Below are 27,213 nucleotides of genomic sequence, written 5' to 3'. Positions count from 1 at the left end.
TTCTTTGGCAATATATGTGCCTCTTTATTAACATATTAAGTAAGATTTATAGGTGATGAGATTACATCTTCAAAGTAGTGATGAGGGTAAATGATATTTTTGAGATATCTGTACCAGTTGTAATGTGCTATGAAAATATCTGTGATTTTTATTAGTGACAAAGTCACATGTATTGACAATTCTTCTATAATTTGTAGCCTGCATGTATAATTAAAAGGAGCGTCATTTCAGTTAGAGGTTAGTGTAAACAAAAATTTAATTTTTTTTTTTTTTACATCCAAGTTCTTGTGCCCTTTGAATTCTATTGATAGACCCTGTGGGGGATCAAACACCCCTTTATTAGAGGTTTCTTCAAATACCTGGGGTCGTTGGCTGTCAGCTCAAAGACTGAGGTACTAGAAAGCTGATTGGAAGCTCTGAATGAATGACTGGGGCTTGACAACTAGTGGGCTTCACTCTATGTTGTGGGATGCTCAGCTTTCATTGTTTGTAGATAGATTTTTCCTCTTGGGATTCAAACGTCTTCAAAGAAGAACCCATCATTCTGCATATGGAGTATAAGTCTAATTATCTGTGTTCACATAGACAAGTAATTTTGCCCTCTTATATTCTAATAAAATTTCCTTTTGTGTTTTAACTGAATGGTTATGCTATTAAATGTGTTCATATTAAATAAAACAGTTCTGGGAAAGTACACAACTGTCTTTAATGCTTTGAAACCATTAATGCAGCAGGAAAACTGGGCTATTTCATGAATTTATATTTAATTTTCAACTTAATTTTTCAGGAGCTTTCAAGTTGTGGATGGAATAAAAAAGAAAAATACAGTTCTGCACCAAATGCAGTTGCCTTTACAAGAAGATTTAATCATGTGAGTTGCTTATAAAGTTTTGATATTTAGTGTCTGAAATTCATTTTCTCAGTTTATAATTTTTCATTAAGAAATAGTTAAGTTTTTACATCAATTCTAGAGCATTTTCAGCAAATATCTCTTCAATTGTCTCTCTGCATGATCTCTGTTTTTTTCCTTCTGTAATTCCTATTGGAAATTTACTGGAACTTGACATTCTTTCCTATTTGTATCTTAACCTTCCATATTTCATCTATCCCTTTGTGCTCTGTTCGCATGATTTCCTCAGATCTATATTTCAGTTCACTAATTCTTTTCGGATGTGTCAAATCTGTTTTAAACCTGTGTGCTTTTACACTAGTGTCATTTTTTTCTTATTTTTTAAATTTCTTAAATCATTTTCAACTTTTTATTTTATAATTTCTGTTATTATCCAAAGTCCTTGGAGTATTAATTCTCTGTATCTGCTGATCCTTACTCAAAATGGTTTGTTTTCTTATGCATTTTGTAATTTTGAATTGAGAGCTCATGTTCATTTAAGCTTTAGCTGTGGGAATTTTGCTGCTGCCTAGATTGAGGGTGTATACTGTCTAAGAGGCATTTTGTTTGCTTTTGCCAATACCAAGGGCTATTACAGAACTAGGACTATTTTTTTATGTTATATGTTTTGGTTGGGGAACATCTGTACTTCTCTGTACTGAAAGTTTAAGCTCCAAATCCAATTAAGGGCAAGTTACAAATTCTTGTGAAGGCTTAATTTTCTCCTTCTTCTGTGTCATCTCCCTCTGTCAGTAGGTGAATTGTTTAGTCTACTTTTTCACCAAAATTGTAGCCCTTTGAAGATCCCTTAGATAGGAACAGACGGGACGGTAGAGGTGTGAGGCCTTATATTATGACTTTGAAGGAGTATTAAATCCCAAGTCCCGGGCTTCCCTGCTGGTGCAGTGGTTGAGAGTCCACCTGCCGACGCAGGGGACACGGGTTCATGCCCCGGTCTGGGAAGATCCCACATGCCGCGGAGCGGCTGGGCCTGTGAGCCATGGCCGCTGAGCCTGCGTGTCCGGAGCCTGTGCTCCGCAGCGGGAGAGGCCACAGCAGTGAGAGGCCTGCATACCGCAAAAAAAAAAAACACAAAAAACCCAAGTCCCTATGCTCTTGAGAGGAAATCTTCCAAAGGCAGCTGTAGTACCCTTTCCTTTTTTGCCTTTATTTCCTTTGTTTTTGACCTCTAGTGAAATCTTTTCTTTTCCTTTCAAGTTAGTTATACACTTTTTAAAAAATGGTTGGGGTTTAAAAATGGGGTTTATAGCAAATAGTTTCTCAAGTTATTTGGTTCACTGTATACCCAAAATGGAAATGAGTTAAAGTTTTTAAAAAAATTAGATTAAATCATTATTAAACGGCCTAGACAAACACGTCTTATACTGAGTTCCTTATTTAAGCTATTTAGCAGTTTTAAAATTTTTCTGAGGTGGTCAGAATTTATCATCACAGTAAAACTTTTTTCTTCACCATACAAAAACATTGTAACAATACCCATAAATTTGACTTTAGATTTTTAAGCACTCATATTATTCTTTTTTTTTCATATTATTCTTAAGTAAGCCAAAAGGTTGTTAGAGTCAAATATGTCACAGTGTACCAAAAGCTCTTATGCTTAATAAAGATTACAGTTGATCTATAATAAACTCCATTACTTAGTTATTCCATTACTGTTATTTTCTCCTAGGAGGGTGTTAGGAAATCTGAAGGTAGCAAATTACAAAGGAAGTTACAGAGTCTTTTATTTTTAAAATGAGTTTCTTGTAGATAGCATATAGTTGGGTCTTCCTTTTTTTTGGTCTGGTCTGACAATCTCTGCTTTTCAATTTAGACCTAGAAAAAAATGCAAAGAGAGTTTCTGTATATCACTAAGCTCCCCTAATCTTAACATCTTAGGTAAGTATAATATAGTTATCAGAGCCTGGAAATTAACATGGATACAATACCATTAACTAAACTAAGGGCCCTATTCAAATTTCTTCAGTATTCCCACCAATATCCTTTTTATTGTTGTTCCAAGATACCATTTTGGATCCCACATTGCATTTAGTTGTCACTAATTCCAACAAAAGAGTTATTTTGGAGTCTGTGTCTTTTTAATGCTTTTTCTCTTAACAGTCAACTTTGAATCTGTTTCTTTGTGTGTCTGGTAATTTTTTCAATTGTATTGTCATCATTATGGATAATATGTTATGGAGATTCTGGATTTTGTTGTCTTCTTTTGAAAAGTATTGATTTTTATTTTATCAGGCAGTTAACTTGGCTGGACTCAAAGTCTAAATTCTGTCTCTACTTGGAGAACATATTTCTCCTTGGAGAAGTCTTTCCAGATTTTATCTTCATTTGGGCTTCTTCGAGTTTCCCCTGCACATGCACAATTGCATGGTCAGCCAGAGATCTGGATGGAGTTTTTGGGTTTTTTTTTTTGCGGTACGCGGGCCTCTCACTGTTGTGGCCTCTCCCATTGCAGAGCACAGGCTCCGAATGCGCAGGCTTAGCGGCCATGGCTCACGGGCCTAGCTGCTCCGCGGCATGTGGGATCTTCCCGGACCGGGGCACGAACCCGTGTCCCCTGCATCGGCAGGCGGACTCTCAACCACTGCGCCACCAGGGAAGCCCCTGGATGGAGTTTTTATATAGATTTGGGGGATTTTTCTCGCCTTTTCAGAATTTCCCCCCTCACTTTCTAGCCAATTGTCCTCTGACTTTTGAAGCCATTAAGACTGTGGCCTTCTGTTTGAGTTTCTGGTTCTCCACATTGTAACTGGTGAATGTCCTCAGACAATAAACTTTAGAAGTGCAGTTCTCACCCAGTGCATCTTACTTTTTCCAAAGATCTGTTCTCCAGTTTCTGCCTTCTTTTGGTTCCTCTCTTGTGTTTTAATAGTTGTTTTTATAATTTGTAATTATAATCAGATGAGCATTTCCAAAGATACCTGCTTCTTCACATTACCAGAAATGGAACTCTCCCCCATCCTTTTAAAACTATGATTTTTTATTGATTATCGAAACAGTAACATACATTGCAAGGAAACTGAAACAAGGTAGACATTTATAAAAAGTTGGGGGGAAAATCACCCTGAGGTGACTGTTGTTAATATTTTTAGTATATATTCTTCCATTCTTTATTTTTTTACTAATCTAATAGAAATAATGCTGTACATGTAATTTACAGTCCTATTGTCTTAACATACCATGAAATGTTACTGTATCATAAAATCATTTTGAAAACATTTTAAGTATCTGTATAATCTCCTATGATTTGACTCTATCATAATTTTAATAATCACTCTATTTTGACTATTTCTCTGATAACTTGTATTCATGCCTTCTGGCCAGTGGCTTCCTGATTTTTTTTGGGGGGGGGGAAGGGTTGTCTAAGTTTCTTTTAAATGTTACCTTTCAATAATTGGAAATTTGATTAATAATTGGAAATTAATGTTTTTAGGAATGATAATGATTTTAGGTTATGTTTATAGAAAGACTCCTTTTAGAAAATATTTATAGATGCAATTATATATTGTCCATGATTTGCTTCACAGTATTAATGGGGCACTTGAGGGTAGGGTGAGGGTGGAGGTGTGAAAGCTTGGCCATAACTTGGTTATTGAAGCCAGTTGTTGTGTACTGAGGACTTCATTACTATCATCTGTTTAGTTCAGTATACATTTGAAGATTTCCATGATAAAAAATTAAGAAACTATCTTTAAAGCTTAACATATGTTTGGCTGCAAATAAAAGGTTTTCATAATGCTTTTATATGATTATAAAACCCTGAATAAAGCAACTAGAGTTAAAAATAGCCTATGAGGGCTTCCCTGGTGGTGCAGTGGTTGAGAGTCCGCCTGCCGATGCAGGGGACACGGGTTCGTGCCCCGGTCCAGGAGGATCCCACATGCTGCAGAGCAGCTAGGTGTCTTCATTTCTTTTCATTCTTTTTTCTTTATTCTGTTCCACAGCAGTGAATTCTACCATTCTGTCTTCCAGGTCACTTATCCGTTCTTCTGCCTCAGTTATTCTGCTATTGATTCCTTCTAGTGTAGTTTTCATTTCAGTTATTGTATTATTCATCTCTGCTTGTTTGTTCTTTAATTCTTCTAGGTCTTTGTTAAACATTTCTTGCATCTTCTTGATCTTTGCCTGCATTCTTTTTCCAAGGTCCTGGATCATCTTCACTACCATTATTCTGAATTCTTTTTCTGGAAGGTTGCTTATCACCACTTCGTTTAGTTGTTTTTCTGGGGTTTTATCTTGTTCCTTCCTCTGGTGCATAGCCCTCTGCCTTTTCATCTTGTCTATCTTTCTGTGAATGTGGTTTTTGTTCCACAGGATGCAGGATTGTAGTTCTTGCTTCTGCTGTCTGCCCTCTGGTGGATGAGGCTATCTAAGAGGCTTGTGTAAGTTTCCTGATAGGAGGGACTGGTGGTGCGTAGAGCCTGGTGTTGCTCTGGTGGGCAGAGCTCAGTGAAACTTCAATCGCTTGTCTGCTGATGGGTGGGGCTGGGTTCCCTCCCTGTTGGTTGTTTGGCCTGAGGCAACCCAACACTGGAGCCTACCTGGCCTCTTTAGTGGGGCTAATGACAGACTCTGGGAGGGCTCACGCCAAGGAGTACTTCCCAGAACTTCTGCTGCCAGTGTCCTTGTCCCCACAGTGAGCCACAGCCACCCCCCACCCCCGCCTCTGCAGGAGACCCTCCAACACTAGCAGGTAGGTCTGGTTCAGTCTCCCCTGGGGTCACTGCTCCTTCCCCTGGGTCCCGATGTGCACACTACTTTGTGTGTGCCCTCCAAGAGTGGAGTCTCTGTTTCCCCCAGTCCTGTCGAAGTCCTGCAATCAAATCCCACTAAGCTTCAAAGTCTGATTCTCTAGGAATTCATCCTCCCATTGCCGGACCCCAGGTTGGGAAGCCTGATGTGGGGCTCAGAACCTTCACTCCAGTGGGTGGACTTCTGTGGTATAATTGTTCTCCCGTTTGTGAGTCACCCACCCAGCGGTTAAGGGATTTGATTTTTATTGTGTTTGTGCCCCTCCTACCGTCTCATTGCGCCTTCTCCTTTGTCTTTGCAAATGAGATATCTTTTTTTGTGAGTTCCAGTGTCTTCCTGTCAATGATTGTCCAGCAGCTAATTGTGATTCTGGTGCTCTCACAAGAGGGAGTGAGAGCACGTCCTTCTACTCCGTCATCTTGGTTCCTCTCTTCACCACTTTTTAATTTACAGTTTCTCCCTTTATCCTTTTCCTTACTATTTACCTGTGGAGGAACCTCTAGAGTCTCCCACAGTCTAGACTGCATTCAGTGCAGTTTAATATGTTCTATGTTTTCTAGAAATCAGCTGCTGGTTCCAAAGGTTCAGTTGGGTTCAGTGCCTTTGGCAAGAGCCTGGGTTGTGTTGGGTTTTTTCATCAGGTCTGTTTCGTGATGTTAGCAGTTGTCTAGATCCATTATTTGAGGTTGTTAAAAGGTGAATTCTCATTTCATTCTTTTTTATTTATTAGTGGGAATGCTTTTATAAAGAGCCATTTTTCCCTCATCTAGTATTTGCATACCCAGAGGGTCCATTTCCTATAGGCAAGGAAGGATAAATATTTGATTTTTTTCTCTTTATTTAGCAGTTCTGAAGATAATGAATTGGTGTTGTCATTTAACGAAGACCAAATAGTTTATTTTAATTTTATTTTGAACTCATAAATGTAAACAAAAATGATATGTTTCAACCCATTGCAATTATTACCCTTATTGAAACACACATTGTCCCATCTTTGGCCAATGGAAGTTTCTTCAGGTTGGCTTTCATGTCCTTTTTCATGACCCTAGTAATCTTGTTAACAGTTTCTTTGCTATTTGTATGCAAAGATGTTGCATGTTCATTTTGTCCATCACCTGCCCTCTGCCTGGAATCAACATTTCTTTAATAAACCTTGGTTTCTTATAGTGGGAAATGGACCTGGATGCTAAAAAGGCTCATTGCTACTAGGGTGACCATAATTTCTATGCCATTTCAGCAGATATAGCTAGGATATCTAAATATCATACACACACAAATATTTAAAGATAAAATATCTCATGAGTTCTTATTAATACTTCTAATTCAAATTCAGGACCAGAGTTCTACTTCACCTCTTCCATATTATATCTGCATATCCTTTCTTCCATACCCACAATCTGGTTTTCAGGGAACACAGGGCATGATACAGTATCCTGTGTGACTCATTTGCTTTAGCCTACATAACAAATAACAGTCTCAGAGTAACAATACTAATACCAATAATATTCCTATAAAGAGGTAACTATATGTTTTGCAAATGTTGTATTTTTTATAATTGTATATATTGTCTGAGTATATAGGCATTATATAACGTACTCTCCTTCTTTTAACCCTCATTACTCTTATTTCTGTGAATAAGTGCATATTTAATGCTCACTACCATCCTCATGTTGATGTTTCTCTAGTCATTTGACTGTCTGAAGCTCACTCTCCAGGAAATTACTTGGGAAGGGTTCATCGGAACAATAATTCTTGAGTTTTTACATGTTGACAAGTTTGCCTGTCCTTCGTATGAAATTTTCTTTCTTGATAATATTTGATATAGTACTCCATTTTTTTTTCTGGCAAAGTGTTGATATTGAAAAGTCTGATGATAATTAAATTTTCTTTTCCCTAAAAATCACTTTCTCTTTTTGTCTCAGCCTAAAGATTTTTTTCCTCTAAGTCCAGTAATTTCATTAAGCTATGCCTCAGTGTTGATCATTCTGGGGCAGTGTTCTCAGGTGTGGTTGGCTTTAGCTGGGACTGTCAGCTGGGGAGCACCTACACTTAGCCTTTCTGGCATGGTGCTCTCAGGGTAGTTGGACTTCTTACATGGTAGTTTAGGAATCCCAGAGAGAATGTTCCAGCAATCAAGGCAGGGGCTGCATGTTCTTTTATGACCTTTTCCTGGAAGCCAGCATCAGTTTTGTTAATTTCCTGTTTCTTGAAGCAGTCATGAGCTTGTCTAGGTTCAATGAGAGGTGACATACACCCCAACTTTCAATGTGAGGAGTGACAAAGAATTTGTGGCCATGTTTTTCATTTTATTTTTACTTTTATTTTTTTTAATTAAAAAAATTTTTATTGAAGTATAGCTGATTTACAATGTTGTGTTAGTTTCAGGTGTACAGCAAAGTGAATCTGTTACACAAATACATATATCCACTCTTTTTTAGATTCTTTTCCCATATAGAGTGGCCATATTTTTAAATTACTGTAGTATTTGTCTTAAAATTTGACATAAAATTTAATTAAGTCAATGATCATGCAGTTTAGATTGAATCGTAATTAATATTTGCTAAGGGTGTTAAAATATCTAAAGTATAACTTTAGATATACTGTAGAAGTAAACTTTATTAGAATCAGGGATAATTATTGCCATTAGTAGCTCAAGTATAGTAACAAATGTAAAGATGGCTTGGTAAAATATATACATTTTACATTTACACATTTGTTTAGAGATGAAAGTTGCAAGTAAAATCTAAAATATTTCTCACTAAGAAATGGTGACAAAATATCAGGCAGTGGCTTTATTCTTTGCACTAAGATTTCTAACTGCATCCTATTTTTAGGTTTGTATCATTTTGAACCAACTGATAGTGCTTTGATTTTGCTTTCGTAGTACATGAATATGTTACATACATATTACTTTAATCATATGATAAGCCCACTATTTTCACTAGAGCATTTTAGTAATGTTACAGATCTAGTCTGCCTTCTGATGAATGGTTTTTAATGTTTTTTAAAAGAAATCTTGAAAATGGTTTCATTGAATTAGAAAACATTACATAATTAAAAAAATACAATCTTAATTTTAGAGTGACTTAGATATATTTTTCTTTATGATATTTTATATTTTATTTCATTTTATTCATACCAGAAAAACTGTACTTGAGATTCTTTACACTTATGATTCTACTCAATGTAAATAAAATGGCAGCATGGGATTACAGAGCCACAGTAAAACATACTATAGCATGTTTTGCAATATCTGATCTTAGAGCTTATCTAATTCTGCCAAAGTGTTTCAAAATACAGCAGAGAACACTTCTATAGTGTTCATGTTGCATCACTCTGGTTTTATTGCATTCTCTTTTCCTTCAAAATTTGTATTAGCTTTTACAAATTAAAACTTGTAGTGATGTTTTTATGTGTGTGTACACACATATATACATATCTGTATCTGTCTGTGTATATATGAAGTGTATGCAACATTTGAAGATTGTCTGTGTCCTGGTGGTGAATCAAGGGAAAGAGAAAGTATTGTTTTTGAACAGCTATCTATTTCTCAAATAGCTCTTGTCATTAATTTGATCCTAGTAAGTAAAGAGTCTTGCTATTCAACTATTTTTAATTTTTCTTTGCAGGTAAGCTTTTGGGTTGTTAGAGAGATTCTTCATGCTCAAACGTTAAAAATTAGAGCAGAAGTTTTGAGCCACTATATTAAAACTGCTAAGGTAAGACAAACTTGTGTTTCTATTTTTGAGTTTAATCATTTAGCAATGCTTGTAAGTAAATGTTTGCCTGTGACACTATGTTCACTTTTTATCGACCCTAGAAAATAAGGCCTACTGACTAATATAAGTCCATTTTTTAAATTGAATGCCTGTTTCCTTTGCCTTTTCTTTTATTCCTCCTGTCTTCCTCCCCTTTCTTTTATACTTTTCCTCTCTCTCTCAGAGAAGCTGAATTACATAATATTTGACTGGGCAGAGGTCAGATTATGATGAAGTTTAATATTTATAAAATACTGGTCTATTCTGCAGGTGATTGAAAAAGCCTTATAGGATTAAGTAGGAAAATACGTATCAATTATTTGCCTTTGAAATAGATCACTCTGCCAACCATGTGGAGAATGATAAGACTTTATTTTTTTTTAATAGTATAAATGAGGATGTTAACCAAATACCTTAATTGAGCAGCATAGATAATAGATGCAGTAAGAGAAATAGAACATGGATTTCAAGGATAGTCAAAATTTAGAGAGGAGGATGGAATAGGACATTCAAGATTTTATTAAAATTTGTAACAACTCCAAATTTATGTTAACTAAAAAGAGGTATAATTGTAAACATATCCCTCATTATTCTTATAATAAATGCATAACTTATCTCACCTGTGAACAAAGATGGAATAAAATGAGGATATCATTTTTACAATTGTAAATTATTGTAAAAATGTAATTATTGTAAGTCATAACTCTTCCATCATATTTCCCTTGAGCACCTGCAAACAATTGTATTCTAACATTCTATGGCACTAGGTGGCAGAGCTAGCCTTCTGAAAATTTGATACTTTGCAGAAGTGTCATAAAATTTTTAAAAACATTCTTTGTGATATGTTAGATAAATATTGGGTTTTAGCTAATAGAAGTCCATGACTTTTCTCCATAGATCCTGAATTTGCATTATTGTTTTCTGGTATTTTTGTTAGTTTTTTTAATGTACTTGTTGTATGTTCCACTCAAAACCACCAAATTTTGTCCATCAAACCTGCCATTATCCTCATCAAATAATCATTTAATTCCAATTCAGACTCTTAAACTTTGAGTTATTTTTGATGGTGTTTACTTTCATCTTAAGCCCTAAATTCATAATTTTTTTGTCTCATTTCTGTCTCTTAAATCCCTCTAGTCAGACTCGCCTTCTGTATTCAGTTTGTTATAAAACTGGCAGGTCTTTCTCTTCTTTTAGTAGGTTGTTTCAGTTAGGGTTCTGTAGAGACAGAAAAAAAAATACACACACACATATATATATGTACATAATGTATAAAAAGATTTAAGGAATTATCTCGTGTGATTAGGTGGGGGGAAACTGGTAAATCTGAAATCTGTAGGGCAGACAGCCTAGAAACTCGGGCAGGAGTTTCTAGATTTTTGCTGTTATAAGTACCACTGCTTATAAAACATTCATGTGTGAGTCTCTTGGTGCTCAACTGCAGGTTAAAGCCCTAGAAATATAGAAAGAAAAGGCAATTTTATCTTCAAAGAAATGACAATTACACCAATAACTTTCATTGAATCTGATGAAAAATAACACTTTTTTTGTGTTGGCTGTTTAGGTTTTCTCTCCTGAAATGTCTGTTCAAGATCTTTGAACAATTTTCTATTATAGTATTGGTCTTTGATTTTTATAGCAGTTTTAAAAATATAATTCCAGATGCTAAAGTTCTTTGCTATATTCTTTGCATACATCTTCCTATTTGTGACTTATCTTATAACTCTTTTCATGTTATCTTTTGATATAGATGCTCTTAATTTTAATAGTCAAATGTATTAATCTTTAACTTTCATTTTCTGATTTCAGAATATCTCACTTAAATATCTTACTCTCACCTCTGAGAATATCAAAGATTTTCTCTTATATTATTCTTTAAAAGTTCTACAGCTTTGATTTTGGTATTTAATTCATCTGAAATTTTAGATATAATATATATGAATTATGGATTCCATAATTCATACATATTTTTCCATATGAATAACCCTGTTGGCACCATTTTTTAAATCTTTTTTTAAAGTTCTCTTTATTTTGTCTGGAAGCATTGTTATGTCACCCTTGTTCTTGAAAAATGCTATTCCAGACTTACAGTCGTTTTTTTTTAATTTACTCTACTTGGGATTTCTTGAACTTACTAGCCCTGGGAATTAGTGTCTTTCAGTAATTTGAGAAAATAATCCACCATTATCTCTCATATTGTTTCTACCCCATTGTTTTTATCATGTCCTTCTGAAGCTCCATTGAGATAAATGTTGGCCTTTTTTGCTCTTCCTTTGATGTCTCTTTACCTTTTATTTCACATTTTTTAAAAGACCCTTGGGCTTTTATGTTGCTTTCTAGATAATGCCTTCATTTTTAATCTTCATTTTATTTGAGGCCAATACCTGATGTTCTCCATTTGTGAATTATTGTTTCCTTGTGTTTATCCTTTTCCTTTTTTTCTTTTACTTGAGTTCATATTTCTTGAAATTTTATGGGGGTTCTTTGAGACCTGAGTTAAGGTGGTATTAGTTAGGGTTCTTCAGAGGAATAGAACCCTTCACTTTTCCTTGGTTTTCATATTCAAAACAGGCCATTTTTGCCTTGGAGTCGCTTCATGGTGAGGACAGTTTTTAAATGATAAGACCATTGATATGTAAGCATCTGATAGTTTGAAGAAACCTGGGCAATTAGCAATAATTTGACAAAAATAGTAGACCTCTCGTTAAACAGTTGGAACCTAGCATTAGATGGGAGCCTTCTGCACAGAGGCTGTAAAAAGCAAGGTCTGGTATTGGGAAGCAGGTGGATATCCCAACATGAACAAGGAACAAAGGATTTGAAGATTCAGCCAGGAGGAAGCAGGAAATTGAGGAGGGCTATGAAAAGCAGGTTTGAACCCTAGCCCTGGAATAATGGGGATCCTGAGTAGGACACCAGATCAGGATCCTGGGCATGGACCCTTCCTTTAAACTTGGATCATAAGGCAGAGGCTAGTAATATTTCAGTATAAGGAAGGAAGCTGCTTACTAGAAATGAGGATGCATGGTCACAGCAGGTAACCTTGATACTGAGCCATAATTTTGGTTTTCTTAATGTATTACACAAGTAGAGGTAGATTTGTTCCCAGAGCTTGGGGGCAGTACCAAGTAAGAATGTGGAAGTTCTATTGTGGGCCGAAATCAGCTTACTGTAAACATAGTGGATACCCCAAAGACAAATCTCAACAATGAGGGTAATAAGTACTAGAACACTACCAGTTGCCTAGATTATACTTGTTAAAGTTGTCTTGTATTCATGCTGTTTATTTTTCATCTCTCCTCCCTGCTTTTCTTAAATCTTCCAGAAACTATACGAGCTGAATAACCTTCATGCACTTATGGCAGTGGTTTCTGGCTTACAGAGTGCCCCAATTTTCAGGCTGACTAAAACATGGGCGGTGAGTAATTTTCCTTAGTTAATGAAAGGTTAGACTTCCTGTTGGAAGTAAAGATGTGTTAGTTCCTTTTATAGTTCTTAGTAAGGTTAATATTATGATAATAGATAAAGATTTTTGAAGTACTTTGTACTGTTCTTTGAAACCTACATATTTTTTTCTCTCTCCTTAAATAAGTATTTCACTAGGCTTGTTAGGTATTTTTTGGGTAAGTTACAACTTGGTGCTTGGTTTCTGCTCTTTAGGAACTCATTTTTCTAGAACCTCTTTAAACATCTTTGACAACATAGCATTTCAAGCTTACTGATGGGAAAGTGTAAATGCAAAAAAAAATTGTGTTAATCATGTAAAGATTATGCTTTTGGAAAATTTGAGGAAGATACAAATTGTAAGTTTCAAAAAAATTTACTGATTCAGATTTCCATTATTTTTTAGTCAGTAAACTCTCAGGTTGTTTCCTTAGGAGTAATGGAAAATCTGATAGTTAACATGAAAGTAGGCAGTGTTTCTGCACATTGTGATATTATGCTAATCATATTTGGTTCTATTACTTTAACAAAGTCAGGGTGTGAATTTTTACTTCTGCAAATTTGTGTACTTTTACAGTTGATTAACTGGATACTGGCCTCAAGGTTTCTAGATATTTTTCATTTAGATTTTATATAACTGAAATTTTAGATTCAGTTAAATCTGTTCATATTTAATACTGTTCTTTAATGTAAAAGAGGAATGATTTTGTTTACTGCATTTTGTACAGAGGGTTAGTGTGTTCTTACAGTCCTGTAATAAAGACTTGACTGACTTTAAAACACTTTTTTACTTGATAAAATATAACTTTGTTTTTAATTAGCCTAGTGCTGTTTTCATTTTTCATAGTATCTGAAGAGACAGATGTTTCTCATGAAAATCAGGGTAGATTTCTATATTGGAAAAACATTAGCTTGGAAGAGTTTATGGTCCTCTTTATATTTTATTTGTATTTTAGAAACACCTGAGTGAACGGTTTTCCTACTCTAAAAATGATTTTTAATGATGACCTTATTTATTAAAATTTGAACTTAATGAGGGAATGGAAATGATTATAAATATACAGTTATGAATTCCATCTTTGAAGTTTTAGGGAAAAGAATTATACTCTGGTTTATATTGTGGTTTAGAAATGAGATACATTTCCCTCAAGTTAATTTTTATTTTCCTTGAAGTTATTTTCGTTGTCTCCCTCATGTATTGCATGGAGAATAATTTTGTTTAAATTTAGTAACAGCTCTATTATTAATCTGAATAAAATTTTTGGTATTAAACTTTAAAATATTCCACTTTGTGCCAGGCACTGTCTAATTGCTTGACATGCATAGTGAATGATATAGACAAAGTCCCATTCTTGTATAGCTAACATTCTACTGGGGAAAGATAAGCTGTAAATAAATAAATGATATATCATAAATAGTGATAAATGCTCTGTAGAAAAGTAAAGCAGAGTAAATGAGATATAAAATACTTCCGTGCTTTCCTTTCTATGATGTGTGGTAAGAGTCTCTGATAAGTGACATTTGGGTAGAGACCTAGAGTAATTGAGAAAAACATTCATGTGCATATCTGAGAGAAGAGAATTCCAAACAAATAGCCAGTGCAAAGGGCCTGACAGTGTTCACAGAATAGCAGGGTGGTCATTGTTGGCAGAGTGAAACAAGCTAAGGAGTAGTTGATGACAGGAGCTGAGTTCAGAGAGGTGGCATCAAATCAGAGAATGGAGATGCAATTTACTGATATTCAGGGAGGTATAGAGAAGGAGTGTTGGGGGGGTTCTATTTTATACATATCAATTTTGAGTTGGCTAATAAAACATTCATGTGGAACTATAAGGTCAGAGTTAGGTATACAAGTTTAATAGAGCAGTTAGAGCTAGAGATACATTTTTGTGATCATCAGCATAAAGATAGTATTTAAAACATGAGATTGTAATCAACAAAGGAAATATCACGGGTAGAAGTTTTCCACAATCAGGTAAAGAAAGTGTTTCAAGAAAGAGTGCTCACCTGTGTCAAATAAGAACTTTGAGATGACCATTGGATCTGGCAGTTGGAAAGGATTGGTGACCTTGGCAGAGGTGGCTTCAGTACAGTAGTGGGGTGAAAGACTGATTGGATTTGAGAGAATGGTGGAGAAAAAAATGGGACAGTAAGTACAGAGAATGCATTTGAGGAGTTTTGCTGTAAAGGACTGGGGTGAGGTCCCGTAGAGAAATCTGGCAGTAGCTGGAGGGGAATAGGAGATTAAAGATTTGTGGCATTTTGTTTTCATTTTGAAGATGAGATCCATGACAATATATTTGTATGTTGGTGCAATGATCTAATATAATAGAATGAGGAAATAGTAAGAGAACAAAGAGTCACTCCAGTGATACCTACTAGATTAGGCACGAGGGAACGAGGTCCAGTACTCTAGTGGGGCAGGAACAGTTTATCCATTTTAACAGGAGAGAAGGGGATGCATTTGGTTACAGACACAGGTATGTTGGTAGATTTGGTGGTGGGATTCTGCAGAAGTTCTTCTGATGCTTTATTTCATAAGACGTAAGAAGCAAGGTCATTAGTTGAGAGTGGGGGAGGTCTTGGTTTGAAGAAGGAGGAAAGGATGAAAGTCGTCTAGGAGAGTGTGAGAGTGAATTAACTAGGGAAACATTGTAGGTTTGGTAGGTCTTATGAAGGTCCACCTGAGATTTTTGGTTGTGAACTTACAGTGAAACCAGTCAGCAAAGTTATGTATTCTCCAGCCAGGTCAGGTGTTCAGCATTAACCTGGAGAAGTGCGGATAATTGTATTTAAGCAGAGATGGAATTTTTTTAGGCTTGTTTGTACCACAGAGGGGTCAAGGATAGTATAAGAGATAAAGTAGGCAAATGTAAAAGTTGTTTTAGTGATAGAAGAGGAGTTTAACCCAAGTAAAAGGAAAGAGATAATGAACAATGAAAAGGTAGTATGGTAACTGGTGGAAATCCTGGTGCCCTCAAATATTTATTGGGTTCAGGATGTCCTAGGGAGTGGAGGCTGAGTGGTGGAGGATAAGATGATTCAAAGAGGAGTGAAGAAACTTAGAAACCAGGGTATTGGGAGTGTCGTCTGTATGAAGACTGCAATCATCAGGATATAAGAATAATATTGGGCTTCCCTGGTGGTGCAGTGGTTAAGAATCCGCCTGCCGATGCAGGGGACATAGGTTTGTGCCCCGGTCCAGGAAGATCTCACATGCCGCGGAGCGGCTGGGCCTGTGAGCCATAGCCACTGAGCCTGTGCGTCCAGAGCCTCTGCTCTGCAACAGGAGAGGCCACAACAGTGAGAGGCCCGTGTACCACACACACACAAAAAAGAATAATATTGGTTCATAGGCTCTTTTTCTCCAACTACTAAAATCTTAATGATGGGGAAATGACTTGTAGCTCTATTAATGACAATAATATAAGTGTTGTAATCTAGTGTTCTTTTGTCCAGTACTATAGCCACTAGCCACATGTGGCTATTAAATTTAAATCCTTAGGATTAAATAAAATTTAAAGTTCAGTTCCTTAGTCTTACTAGCCATGTTACAAATGCTCAGTAGTCACATGTGGCTAGTGGCTATTGTATGGACAGCACAGACGTAGAACATTTCCATCATCACACAAAATTTAATTGGACAGCACTGATCTAGTGCTTGAACTTAATTAGAACCTGGAAGATTTTGGAGAGGATAATGTGATAATAAGCTGGAAGGAATTGTGAAGAGAAAGGAGGAAGAACGGCACCTAACTGAACTCCAGACTGATGTTACAACGTTTGTAAGAAAAGAAAGAGAATGCTTCAAGAAAAGGTCAAAGATGGGGCTTTTGCAGAGAACGGACCCTGAGTCCTAGAGGGTACAGTTGGAAAGGATTGGGAGGGGTAGGGTATCGGGTCAAGTTAGAAGATAATAAAGATCATATGAATGAAGAATTGAGAGTGTTTGGGGTTTTCTTTAAACCCGACAAAGGGAATGTACCAGAAAAAATCCTAAGTGGGGGAAATATTAGCAACGTTCGCTTTAACATCAAGGAAAAGGATGCCCATTTTCACCGTTTCTAATCAACATAGAGATCTTAGCCAGCACAGTCAGAAAAAAAATGATTAGAAATAATAGGATTTATCCTCAAAATATTAGAATTACATAGAGTTACCATTTATCCATCAATTCCACTTCTGGATATATACCCAAAAGAATTGAAAGTGGGGATTCAAACAGATATTTTTACACCAGTGTTCAAAGCAGCATGATTAACAATAACCAAAAGGTATGAACAATCCAAATGTCCACCAACAGGTAAATGGATGTACAAAATGTGGTATAAACATACCATGAAATATTATTCAGCCTTAAAAAGGAATGAAATTCTGACACATGCTGCACCATGGATAAATCTTGATGATATTATGCTAAATGAAATGAGCTAGACACAATAGGACAAATACTGAATGATTCCATATATATGAGGTACCAAGAGTAGTCAAATTGGTCGAGACAGAAAGTAGAAGGTGGTTACCAGGGCCTGGGAGGAGCAAGCAATGAGGAGTTTCTGTTTAATGGGTGTGGAGTTCCAGTTTGGGAAGATGAAAAGAGTTCTGGCCTTGGGTGGTTGCAGTGATTGGCCGATAATGCTACTAAACTATACACTTCAAAATGTTTAAAATAGTAAAATATTATGTATATTTTACCACAGCCTTTTAAAATAGTCCTCTGAAAACAAGTCTCTGCTATGCCACCCCAGATTGAATCCTTTCAATCTGGTTATTGATTTGTTATGAAAATTCCAATATATAAGTTATTTTTATACATATTAGACTGTGTAGTTCTTTAGTTTTGTGTTTCAGATGTGTCAAGATCAGTTATGAAGGGTGGGAGGGAGGGAGATGCATGAGGGAAGGGATATGGGAACAGATGTATATGTATGACTGATTCACTTTGTTATAAAGCAGAAACTAATTTAAAAAAAAAAAAAAAAAAGATCAGTTATGAGTTCCAAGTAATTTGTTTCTCCTGATACTGTACCAGAGTTTTAGAATGATTGACTTTGGAAAAAAAGAATAAGTTTCTTTTTACCCCTGCTATGTCATGTCAGTATATTTTGCATATTTAAATGCTTTGTTATGTGGGAGAGAAAAGGATGTTTGGATTTACAGGTCACTCAGCAGAGAGTTGCACCTAATCTTGAAAATGCCGATAAGTGTGTTGAAGCTGGGCCACAGAAAGTTGTGAAACCAGTGTTTCAGACCCTGGAAAATCTATCTAAAACATAAAATAGATTCCAACATCAATTCCAACTGTACTACTTGTAATACTAGAAAGAGCAGGTGTTAGAATTTTCTGTCTCCAGGACCAGACTGAGACCCTGAAAAACAGGACCTAGTCTTTGTGAGCTGATGACTGATGAGTGTTGATATGTTCTGCTTCTCCTTTGAATCTCAGTCACCTCATCTTTAAATCAATCCTCTGACGTTTCTGTTAACCTCATAGGAGAATTAGAATTTTATTGGTGGAAGTGTTTTGCCTACTACAAAATAATGTAAATATTTTATGATACAAAGTGAAATCTGATTACATCATAATGAAATAGTAACTTCACATGTTTAAAGAGAAAAAATTTTTTCCAGAGTCTTTGGAATACTTAAAAATACATATTTTCTGAATCTTTTAGTTAATACGTTTTGGGTGACTGACCCTGCTTGTTCTTTTATTCCCCTTGATAGCTCCATTTTTTCTCAAAGGGCATCCACTACAAATCTACTCCTCAAGCCTCCTAAAACAGCTGCTGTTGATTGATCAACTGTATGCAATATAGCACTGATCAAAGGGATCAAAGAAAAAAATGTCAAAAATCCAAACATGTAAATCATAGTTGTTTTTCTTTTTTAAATTTACTTATTTTATTTATTTATTTTGGGCTGCATTGGGTCTTCATTGCTGTGCATGGGCTTTCTCTAGTTGCAGAGAGCGAGGGCTACTCTTCATTACGGTGCGCGGGCTTCTCATTGTGGTGGTTTCTCTTGTTGCAGAGCACGGGCTCTAGAGCACAGGCTCAGTAGTTGTGGCACATGGGCTCAGTAGTTGTGGCACATGGGCTCAGTAGTTGTGGCACACAGGCTCAGTAGTTGTGGCTCACGGTCTTAGTTGCTCCGCGGCATGTGGGATCTTCCCGGACCAGGGCTCGAACCCGTGTCCCCTGCATTGGCAGGCGGACTCTCAACCACTGCGCCACCAGGGAAGCCCCATAATTATTTTAAATTAGGAAAATGATTAATAAAAATTGTTTAGCCATTTAAAATAGTAAAGATAAAAAATAATGTATTATAATTTACTACTTAGTAAGTTAATTATTTTATGTACATACAAAGTATATTGTATTTTAAAAATAATGAATTTGGGTTTATTATATTAATAGACATGTTTGATTTTGTTTTATTTATATACTACCAAAATATAATTAAAGAAGATATAACTTTGAAATTAAAATTCAAATTTATAGTAACTATAACTTCAAGTCTTTGCTATAATAAAATTGGATTCGGAAATAACTTAGGCTTTTCTGTTTGTTTTTTAGTTATTAAGTCGAAAAGACAAAACTACCTTTGAAAAATTAGAATATGTAATGAGTAAAGAAGATAACTACAAAAGACTCAGAGACTATATAAGTAGCTTAAAGATGACACCTTGCATTCCCTATTTAGGTGAGTTACGTCATGTGTGTTCATTATGCCTGGTTGTTGCTCTGACTTAATCAGCAGTTTATATAAAATTCAATATATTTTAAAAGTTTGTGTATCCTTTAAAGAAATTAAAGGATTGTTAAGTTGAAAAAATAGACTAGAGGAATGTGTTAGCTTATTACCTGGAGTGTATTTTCATTTCTTCTTAGAGATGGACCATATGGTAAAGCAATATGTTTTACCTATTTTAATAATGCTTTTAAAGAATGAACCAGTAGTTTGCAGTGAAGTTTAATGCTGTAAAAATATTTAACATTAACTAAAGAAATTGATCAAAAGATTTAATGAATTTATTTTCAACATCGTGAGTTCTCGCTTTATGTAGTTGGCAGATATTTTACAGTGAATTATGAAAAGTAGTCTCAATGAACATTGGTGTTACTGTTTTCCTGGGAGAAATTAGCCGTTTAGCTGTGGAAATTTAGCTCAGTGCTGAGACAGACAAATCTGTATTTGACATATTATTTGCCTAAGAATATATCTCTTTACTGTATGTTTTACAGTGTTGATGAATTCCAAGAAGTATTGAACCTAATAACATTATAAGCTTATGTTCAACAAAATATGAATAGTAATGCGTTATTAGGTATTTGAATAAAAAAGACTGAAACTATACCGTTTTAAATGTATATGTAAATGTAAATACAGAAAATACTTTATATTATATATACCTAGTATATGCATTAAAATAAATTGGTTTGATCCCATGTAGAGAGTAATCAAATGGTAACATTTGCTTTGTCCCAGTATCCCCTTTGCTCCCCTGTCTCCACTTTGTCTTTTATGTAACAACTACTCATACTGGATTTCACCATAACTATTTTTGAAAATAATGGAAAAACCTGTTACTTGTTTAGGAGACTCTACAGTGTAAACTTTTAAGTCTTTACAATACCAGTGACCAGAACACAAAGTAGGGACAAAGACAGTTGATAACACTGTCATTCAGCTGCTCTACGGCATCAGCCTTAGTTTGTCAGAGAAGACTTGAACTTATTAGACCATTGTGGGACATTCTAGAATTCCAGTGGGAATGGGGAATGTTGTACACCCTGTGTTGAAGGCAGAATACTCCTATGCATTGTATAGATAGTGGCTACTACATACCATTTGTCTGTTTCTTTGATAAATAGTTCAGGGCCATAATAAGCATGACTCAATCAGAGAGGCTGTAAGCTGGATATTAGGAAAGACATTCTGCATGTGCTCCACTTTTTACCACTTGTCACCTTGGCTGTGCCCATTCTTTTTTTTTTTTTTTTTTTTTTTTTGCGGTACGTGGGCCTCTCACTGTTGTGGCCTCTCCCGTTGCGGAGCACAGGCTCCGGACGCGCAGGCTCAGCGGCCATGGCTCACGGGCCCAGCCGCTCCGCGGCATGTGGGATCTTCCCGGACCGGGGCACGAACCCGTGTCTCCTGCATCAGCAGGCGGACTCTCAACCACTGCGCCACCAGGGAAGCCCTGCTGTGCCCATTCTTGAAAGATGTAATTTGGGGAGAGGAAGAATAGAGGATTTTAAAAAGTCATCAATATCTTCATACTCCATAAAAACATAAACTTTTTATAGCATAAAGAACATTAGACTGAGAATTGGGAACCATAAATTCCAAAATGGCTCTACCATACTAACTTTTCAAGTCATTGAATTGTCTCCTTTAAGCCTTGTTTTCTTTACCTAGAAATAGCACACATAGGACCAGAGTCATGTTCTTCTTAAGGCTGGCTGGGACCACAGTGGTCTCTTGTATCTAATTCACTTATATTACAATTGAGAAAACCGAAGTCCAGAAAGGTAAAAGAGCTGGCTCATAATCCTAAAACCTAGTTAATGACAGATCTGAAGTTCTGATCTAGTATCTTTCCAATTATACCTGCTAAACTCTCATTCTAAAATTTACTGATTCTATGATTGCATTTTTTTCTCATTGAAATGTTTTTCTCAAATTTCATAATTTGTATTTTTTAGAAAAAGATGATTGAAAATGAGAAAATGACAGTATAAATCCTTGTGCTCTGATGTCTAGTTCAGAGGTCTTTGTTATATATTTATTCACAGTGGAGACTTCAGTACAAGATTTGAAGTTGTCTGTGCATGTGCACATAAGCGTACTCTCATGCACGTACGGGGCGGGGTGGGAAATCGTTGAAATAGTGGAATCTGGAAAGGTTTTCCATTAAAGAATATACCTGTTTTCTCCCAGCACTGGTACCTAAAACAGAGTAATTGCTCCTGTGGGTTAAAGCAAATGAGGCAAATATTGAGGTGCAGAAGTTGGTTTGGAGAAAATAATAGAACCATGATCTTTCCTGTGTCTTCAGTTTGGTCTCCATTGACTCCTCAATTCAGTTCTTTTTCACTTTATATATTCTCATGACCCAGAATCTCCCTTCTCACTGTTACCTGTAATTTTGTGAGAGGTTGATGCTAGTTATTTCTGCTTATTGAAATTCTCCACTTGTAGCACCAGTCTCTCTTGATTTGCCTTCTACGTTTCTGGCTTTTGTTTTATCGACTTCTCTTTCTCTGCCTTTCTCTTAAATCTGTTCTTATAAAGGTCTCAGTCCACTTCTTTTCTTCCTCTATACACTCACTTGGAGTAGTCTTATGCAGTTTTTTTCTGTATATTGCCTGATGACTCCCAAATCTTAGACTAGACCTGTACATCTAATTGTCTTTGTAATTCCTGCAGCCTGGTAACATTTTAGGTACTCAAATACTCAAATACTGATTGAATGAGATATGTATTGGTAACTCTTAATTTAGCATGTTCAGAAGTAAATTCATCATTTTCCCCCTTCTTCCATACCTGATCCCCATCTTATTTCCTGGTTTAGTCTACTGGTGATCATAGTGTTGCATTATCTGCACTGCTCCACCACCCTAGAAACCTGGGGTTTTTGCTTTTGTTTTTTTTACTGGATTTCTCCTCCTCCACTTCTTATATTCTCTTTTGAAGCAAGATGCATGTTTCTGAGGGTTATTCAAGAATTAGAAGCCAAAAGGGGGGGGATGGCAAAAACTTAAGTTAAAATAGAGAACATACACTTTAGCATCCACATAATTTTGTACATTGGATTATTCATATAATTATCCCTATACCAGTTTGTGAAGAAGCATCTGAGAATGTAACATGATTGTGGAACATTTGGCACAAACATTTGGTAGACTTGGGAAGGGAAAGTGAAACATTGAAACATTTGTCAAACAAGTTATTGTGACTCAGTTTAGTTCATTTCCAGCATGAAAATCATCTTTTTAATGTAGTGACAGTTTCATTTTATCACAGACTTTGAGATTAAATGTATTCATTCCATCTATCAAAACATACATGCTTTTCCTAAGAAAATGTGAAGCATTTTCAACTTCATACAACTTTTTGACTGCTTGATTTATTTATGTCATAGACAGCTGGTTCATTTTCTCATTCCTAATCTTCAATACCGAAGTGTGTTGAAGAATGAAGATTTTACAATAGTTTATATCCTGTTAATATTTACATTGTTCATATTTTGTTCTAATTTAAAATGAATTAGGACTGTGGTTTTTAAATTTAACTTTTCTTTATTTCAGAATTTTTTACCAGTCATATTAAACTAGGCCCAGTGCAGATAGATGCCAAAAATGTCAACATTTACAAGATGCTGTACATTTGACAAGAGAGAACCTGTCCCGAAGACATTTGAAAGATAATGCTCATTATTCATATTGGTAGCTTCTATTTAACTATCTCTCTTCAAATATACAGAATTTGCATAATGCTACCCTTTATCCATTATGTCTGCAAAGGTTCTTTTGGAACAAATGTATCAACCCAAAGAATCTATCTACAGTGCACAGAGAAAAGGTGAAGGCTAATTATCTATTTCTTAACGTGAGAGACATGATCCAAACCAATGGTGTTTTTGCCCCTAAAAATTATGATCAGAACCAACCATTCTTTGTGAAGCTTAAAAAAGAATATGGAAGTTTGTATGCTGACAAAACTCTTATTTTGATACTGCCAGATTTATTTATAATTCAATGTGAATTAAATTATAAGAAGTAGAAAATGTTTTCTTGGCTTTCAACTCATCATCCCTTGAAAAATTGTCTCTTCTGTTGGTTTGCATTCAAGGTAAAAATTAGTCAGCCTGGACAATATAGTGAAAAATTCTTAGACTAAGGATACAGTTTTTCTGGAGAGAAATAGTTTGGCAAATCTCAAGGAAAAAATTGTTTTATATGAGAATTATTGCTTTAAATCTGAAAATCATTAACAGCATTCATTTGTTCTTGTCATTGGAGAACAATCTTAAGGAGCTTATTGAAGAATTTGGCATGGGAAGCTTTGCTTTGCTGGAGAGAGAGAAAAAGAACAGTGTGCAAAAATAATTTAGTTGTATGAAACATGATAAATATTCTTTCATGTGCATTTTCTAACCTCATTTCTACTTTATTTATGTAATTTTGGGAAGATGCAGTAGCTCAACCAGCTTAGGTGGTTTTCTGAGAAGGAAAGCATATGTGTTTAAAACTATGGAAATAAGTTGTTGCAGTTCTATACATTGCTTTCTATTAAGTAGAAGCAGAATGCTACAGAGAAGTTTTTTTAAACTCTCCTGCCCTTCTGTAAGACATGAGTACACTGTTTTGATGTGTCTACGTATGACTCTGCCTCTTGTAGAGAAAGTCCCCTGCCCCAACTTAAAGATTTTCATAATAGGCCTTTTTTTTTTTTTTAAGAAGAGAAAAGCTGTCCTTATATCCATCTGTAATATGGGATATAGTGCCCCTCTCATCCCCTGTCCTCTGACAAGCACCATTTTGTTTTCATTAATCTCTTTCCCTCAGCAGTGTATAAGCCCTGAATTTGTCTTGGTCCAGGGCTCTATGTTTAGCATATAGAATAAAAGCGGGCACTTACTTATTTGTTGACTTAATTAATTAAATGATCCCTTTCTGGCTCTTCCCATTGTTCCAGCAACTTCATTTGTTTTAAATACAATACATTTATTTGTGTGCACTTTTGTATACAACTCCCTGCCTGCCCCCAGTTTTCTTTTGGTGCATCAGCTGGCCATCCAGTGTTTGCTTAGCGCTATTCTTGGTGATAGATATAGAACAGGGATCAAAATGGACTTCGTTCCTTCCTTTGTGGAACTTAACATCTCTTTAATACCAAAGGCTCAAGTTGATGTCATTACCTTGTGAATAATCTCTCCTATATCCTATGTCATGAAAGAGGTACATAACATTACCAGGCCTTGATCGCAGTGTCCTCATCACAGCTAATGAGATGTTTAAAGCATGCCTAAACTTACAAGGACATTCAGATTTTATCTGATCCTCTTTTATGTTTCACTAGTTTTTAACCTATGTTGATCTCTTAGTAGAATATAGTTCTTTAGTTTTACGTTATTTTGAGAAATTTTTGCTAATCTATGTATAAATATTTTCAAAAATAATAGCTTTTTATTCACATTTCTATTCAGATAATTTCAACAAAGTCCAAAGCTTTCTGCAGCTCTCTGGGAATTAATGAGATTGTTTTCCTGCCCCTTTGGTAGAATTTTACTTGGTTAAATGTATAGAAATCTCTGACACTGATCTCAAAAATGCCTAATGGTCAAAAAATGTCATTGGCTTTTCATATTTTAAGAGTTTTATTCCATTTTCCTTTCTTTTGTTTAATTCATATATAATACACACCATGGATTACTTTACCTTATTCTTCTCATTAAGATTACATATTGAGTTCTAAAACAGCAATAAAGCATGTTCAGTCATTTTCTTTTGAATCTTGAGAATGAGCTCTGACCAAATGGCAGCTAGCCCTAGCTTTTTCTTTAGCCAGAATTACATTCCCATTTTCCATTACCTCATTTATATCCCCTTTTACCCTCATTCTTTTTTATATATTTAAAATTCTTCTAACATTCTTTAATGGTATATTTTCTGAAGTTTACTTTAGACCACTCAAAGACTGGTGATATAAAAGGGCTGGGGATGGGGTTACATTGATTTCTTTCCCATTTTCATAGTTTTTCTCTTAAGAGCCTTATATCTTTAAAAAATATCATGTGTAGAAGCTATACAGATCCGCATTTTAATCATAAACAGAATCAGGTTCCCCTAGTTCCAACAGCTTTGCCAGTAGTGTTTCCAACAGCTGATATTTCAGTAATGTATTTTGTAAATTTTTTAGCAAACCTTAACAGGAGACTAATAATAAAAATCTTAATAAGTAACATTTATTTGCAACTTAATCCTCTATGCCCAACACTGTATACTTTACATAAATTATCTAATTCTTAACAACAATTTATAAGATACGTGATATTATTCATATATTATAAGTGAAGAAACTGGGACAAGGGAGGTTAAATTCACTTGCTATAAAGATATGCATTATAACCATTTCATTTATAGTTCAAAGAAAGCATTGTGGAATTATATTAATATTTTGGAAATCTGTCTTTAGTTTTAATTTTGAGTTCATTCTTCAGTCTTTCCTGTAATTACCTATAGAATTACGATGTAATAACTATTGACCCCACTGATAAAATTGAAAACTGAGCTTATTTTTAGATGGCTTTTTGAGGAGGGGTCATGGCATCATCGTAAGTGGAATCATTCTTTTCTTACTTAGTTATTTTCTCAGACACAAATAAAAGACTAAAAAATTGTTAGGATGTAATAAGTTTTAACTTACCATTGATTAATTTAAGTATATAAAAATCATATCACATTAGTAAAGGTTTACAAGTAATTTAAAACATTTTCATGATTGTGGAAGTTTTTACAGGCTTATTATATTATTACCAGTAGGAGTCCTAAGAAATATAATGCTAGAAGAATTAGCACTCCTGTATCATGACTCATAGAGTCAACTGAATATTAGACTGAAAATTTGATCTTTATACTCAACCAGGCTTGGAGCCTGAGGATGAGCTTGTTAGTTCATATCTACTAAATTTCAGGATGGTTTCTAATATTGGCCTCATCCAATATCTCATGTTTTAAAAGTCTACTTCAGAGATGCCAAGTTTCCTTGACATTGATGGTATCCCACTGAGTGGAGAATAGGGTCTAAGTCATTTTTAGGATAAGCTTCATTTCATTTATTAAAAATAACTAAGCATAAATAATCCTTCTAGAAACCAGCTGCAAGGTTATAGCTCAATCTTACTGAAGGTCAGGCAGCCACACCTTATTCCTTTGTAACCTGCAAAGTAGCTAGCTATCGGACCTTGCCTACCATACATGTGACTTATCTAATCTCTCACAAGATTCTCATTAGGCTGAAGTCCCTTACTATGGCTATTCTTACCTTAATTTTTCTTACGGCCCATTCTCTTAACTACCTGCCATAACAGCTGACATAGCTCTGTTAGGTTTGCAAATGAAGATCATGGATCAGTGTAATTTTGCACCTGAAAATTTGGATATATTGTTTCTTTTAGTACATTTATTACTCACTCTGTGCAAGGCACCATGATAGGTAATGCAGAAAGTACATAGATGAGCAGTAGTAATCTGGTAGTTAAAAGCTACTGAGTACTTACTAGTGTCAGGCATTATTCTAAATGTTTTACCACATGTATTACCTCCTTTGATTTTCACAGTA

At 35.3% G+C, this 27,213-nt stretch overlaps 1 protein-coding gene across 4 annotated transcripts in view; it reads left to right on the top strand.

Moving 5' to 3' along the window:
- Positions 1 to 27,213, top strand: part of RALGPS2 (Ral GEF with PH domain and SH3 binding motif 2) — a gene marked incomplete at both ends in the record, with an annotated part of 110,711 nt that overhangs the window by 20,698 nt on the left and 62,800 nt on the right. For all 4 annotated transcript variants that reach the window (XM_079697959.1, XM_079697957.1, XM_079697956.1 and 1 more), the window contains 4 exons: positions 788 to 871; positions 9,289 to 9,378; positions 12,743 to 12,835; positions 19,440 to 19,566. In XM_079697959.1, coding sequence (XP_079554085.1) covers positions 788 to 871; positions 9,289 to 9,378; positions 12,743 to 12,835; positions 19,440 to 19,566 — 394 coding nt within the window. The remainder of the gene's footprint in view (positions 1 to 787; positions 872 to 9,288; positions 9,379 to 12,742; positions 12,836 to 19,439; positions 19,567 to 27,213) is intronic.

This window comes from Hyperoodon ampullatus (genome assembly GCF_949752795.1).
Source record: "Hyperoodon ampullatus genome assembly, chromosome: 2".
Taxonomy (NCBI): domain Eukaryota; kingdom Metazoa; phylum Chordata; class Mammalia; order Artiodactyla; family Ziphiidae; genus Hyperoodon; species Hyperoodon ampullatus.
Note: the sequence above shows the minus strand (reverse complement) of the source record. Positions and strands in the feature narration are given on the sequence as shown.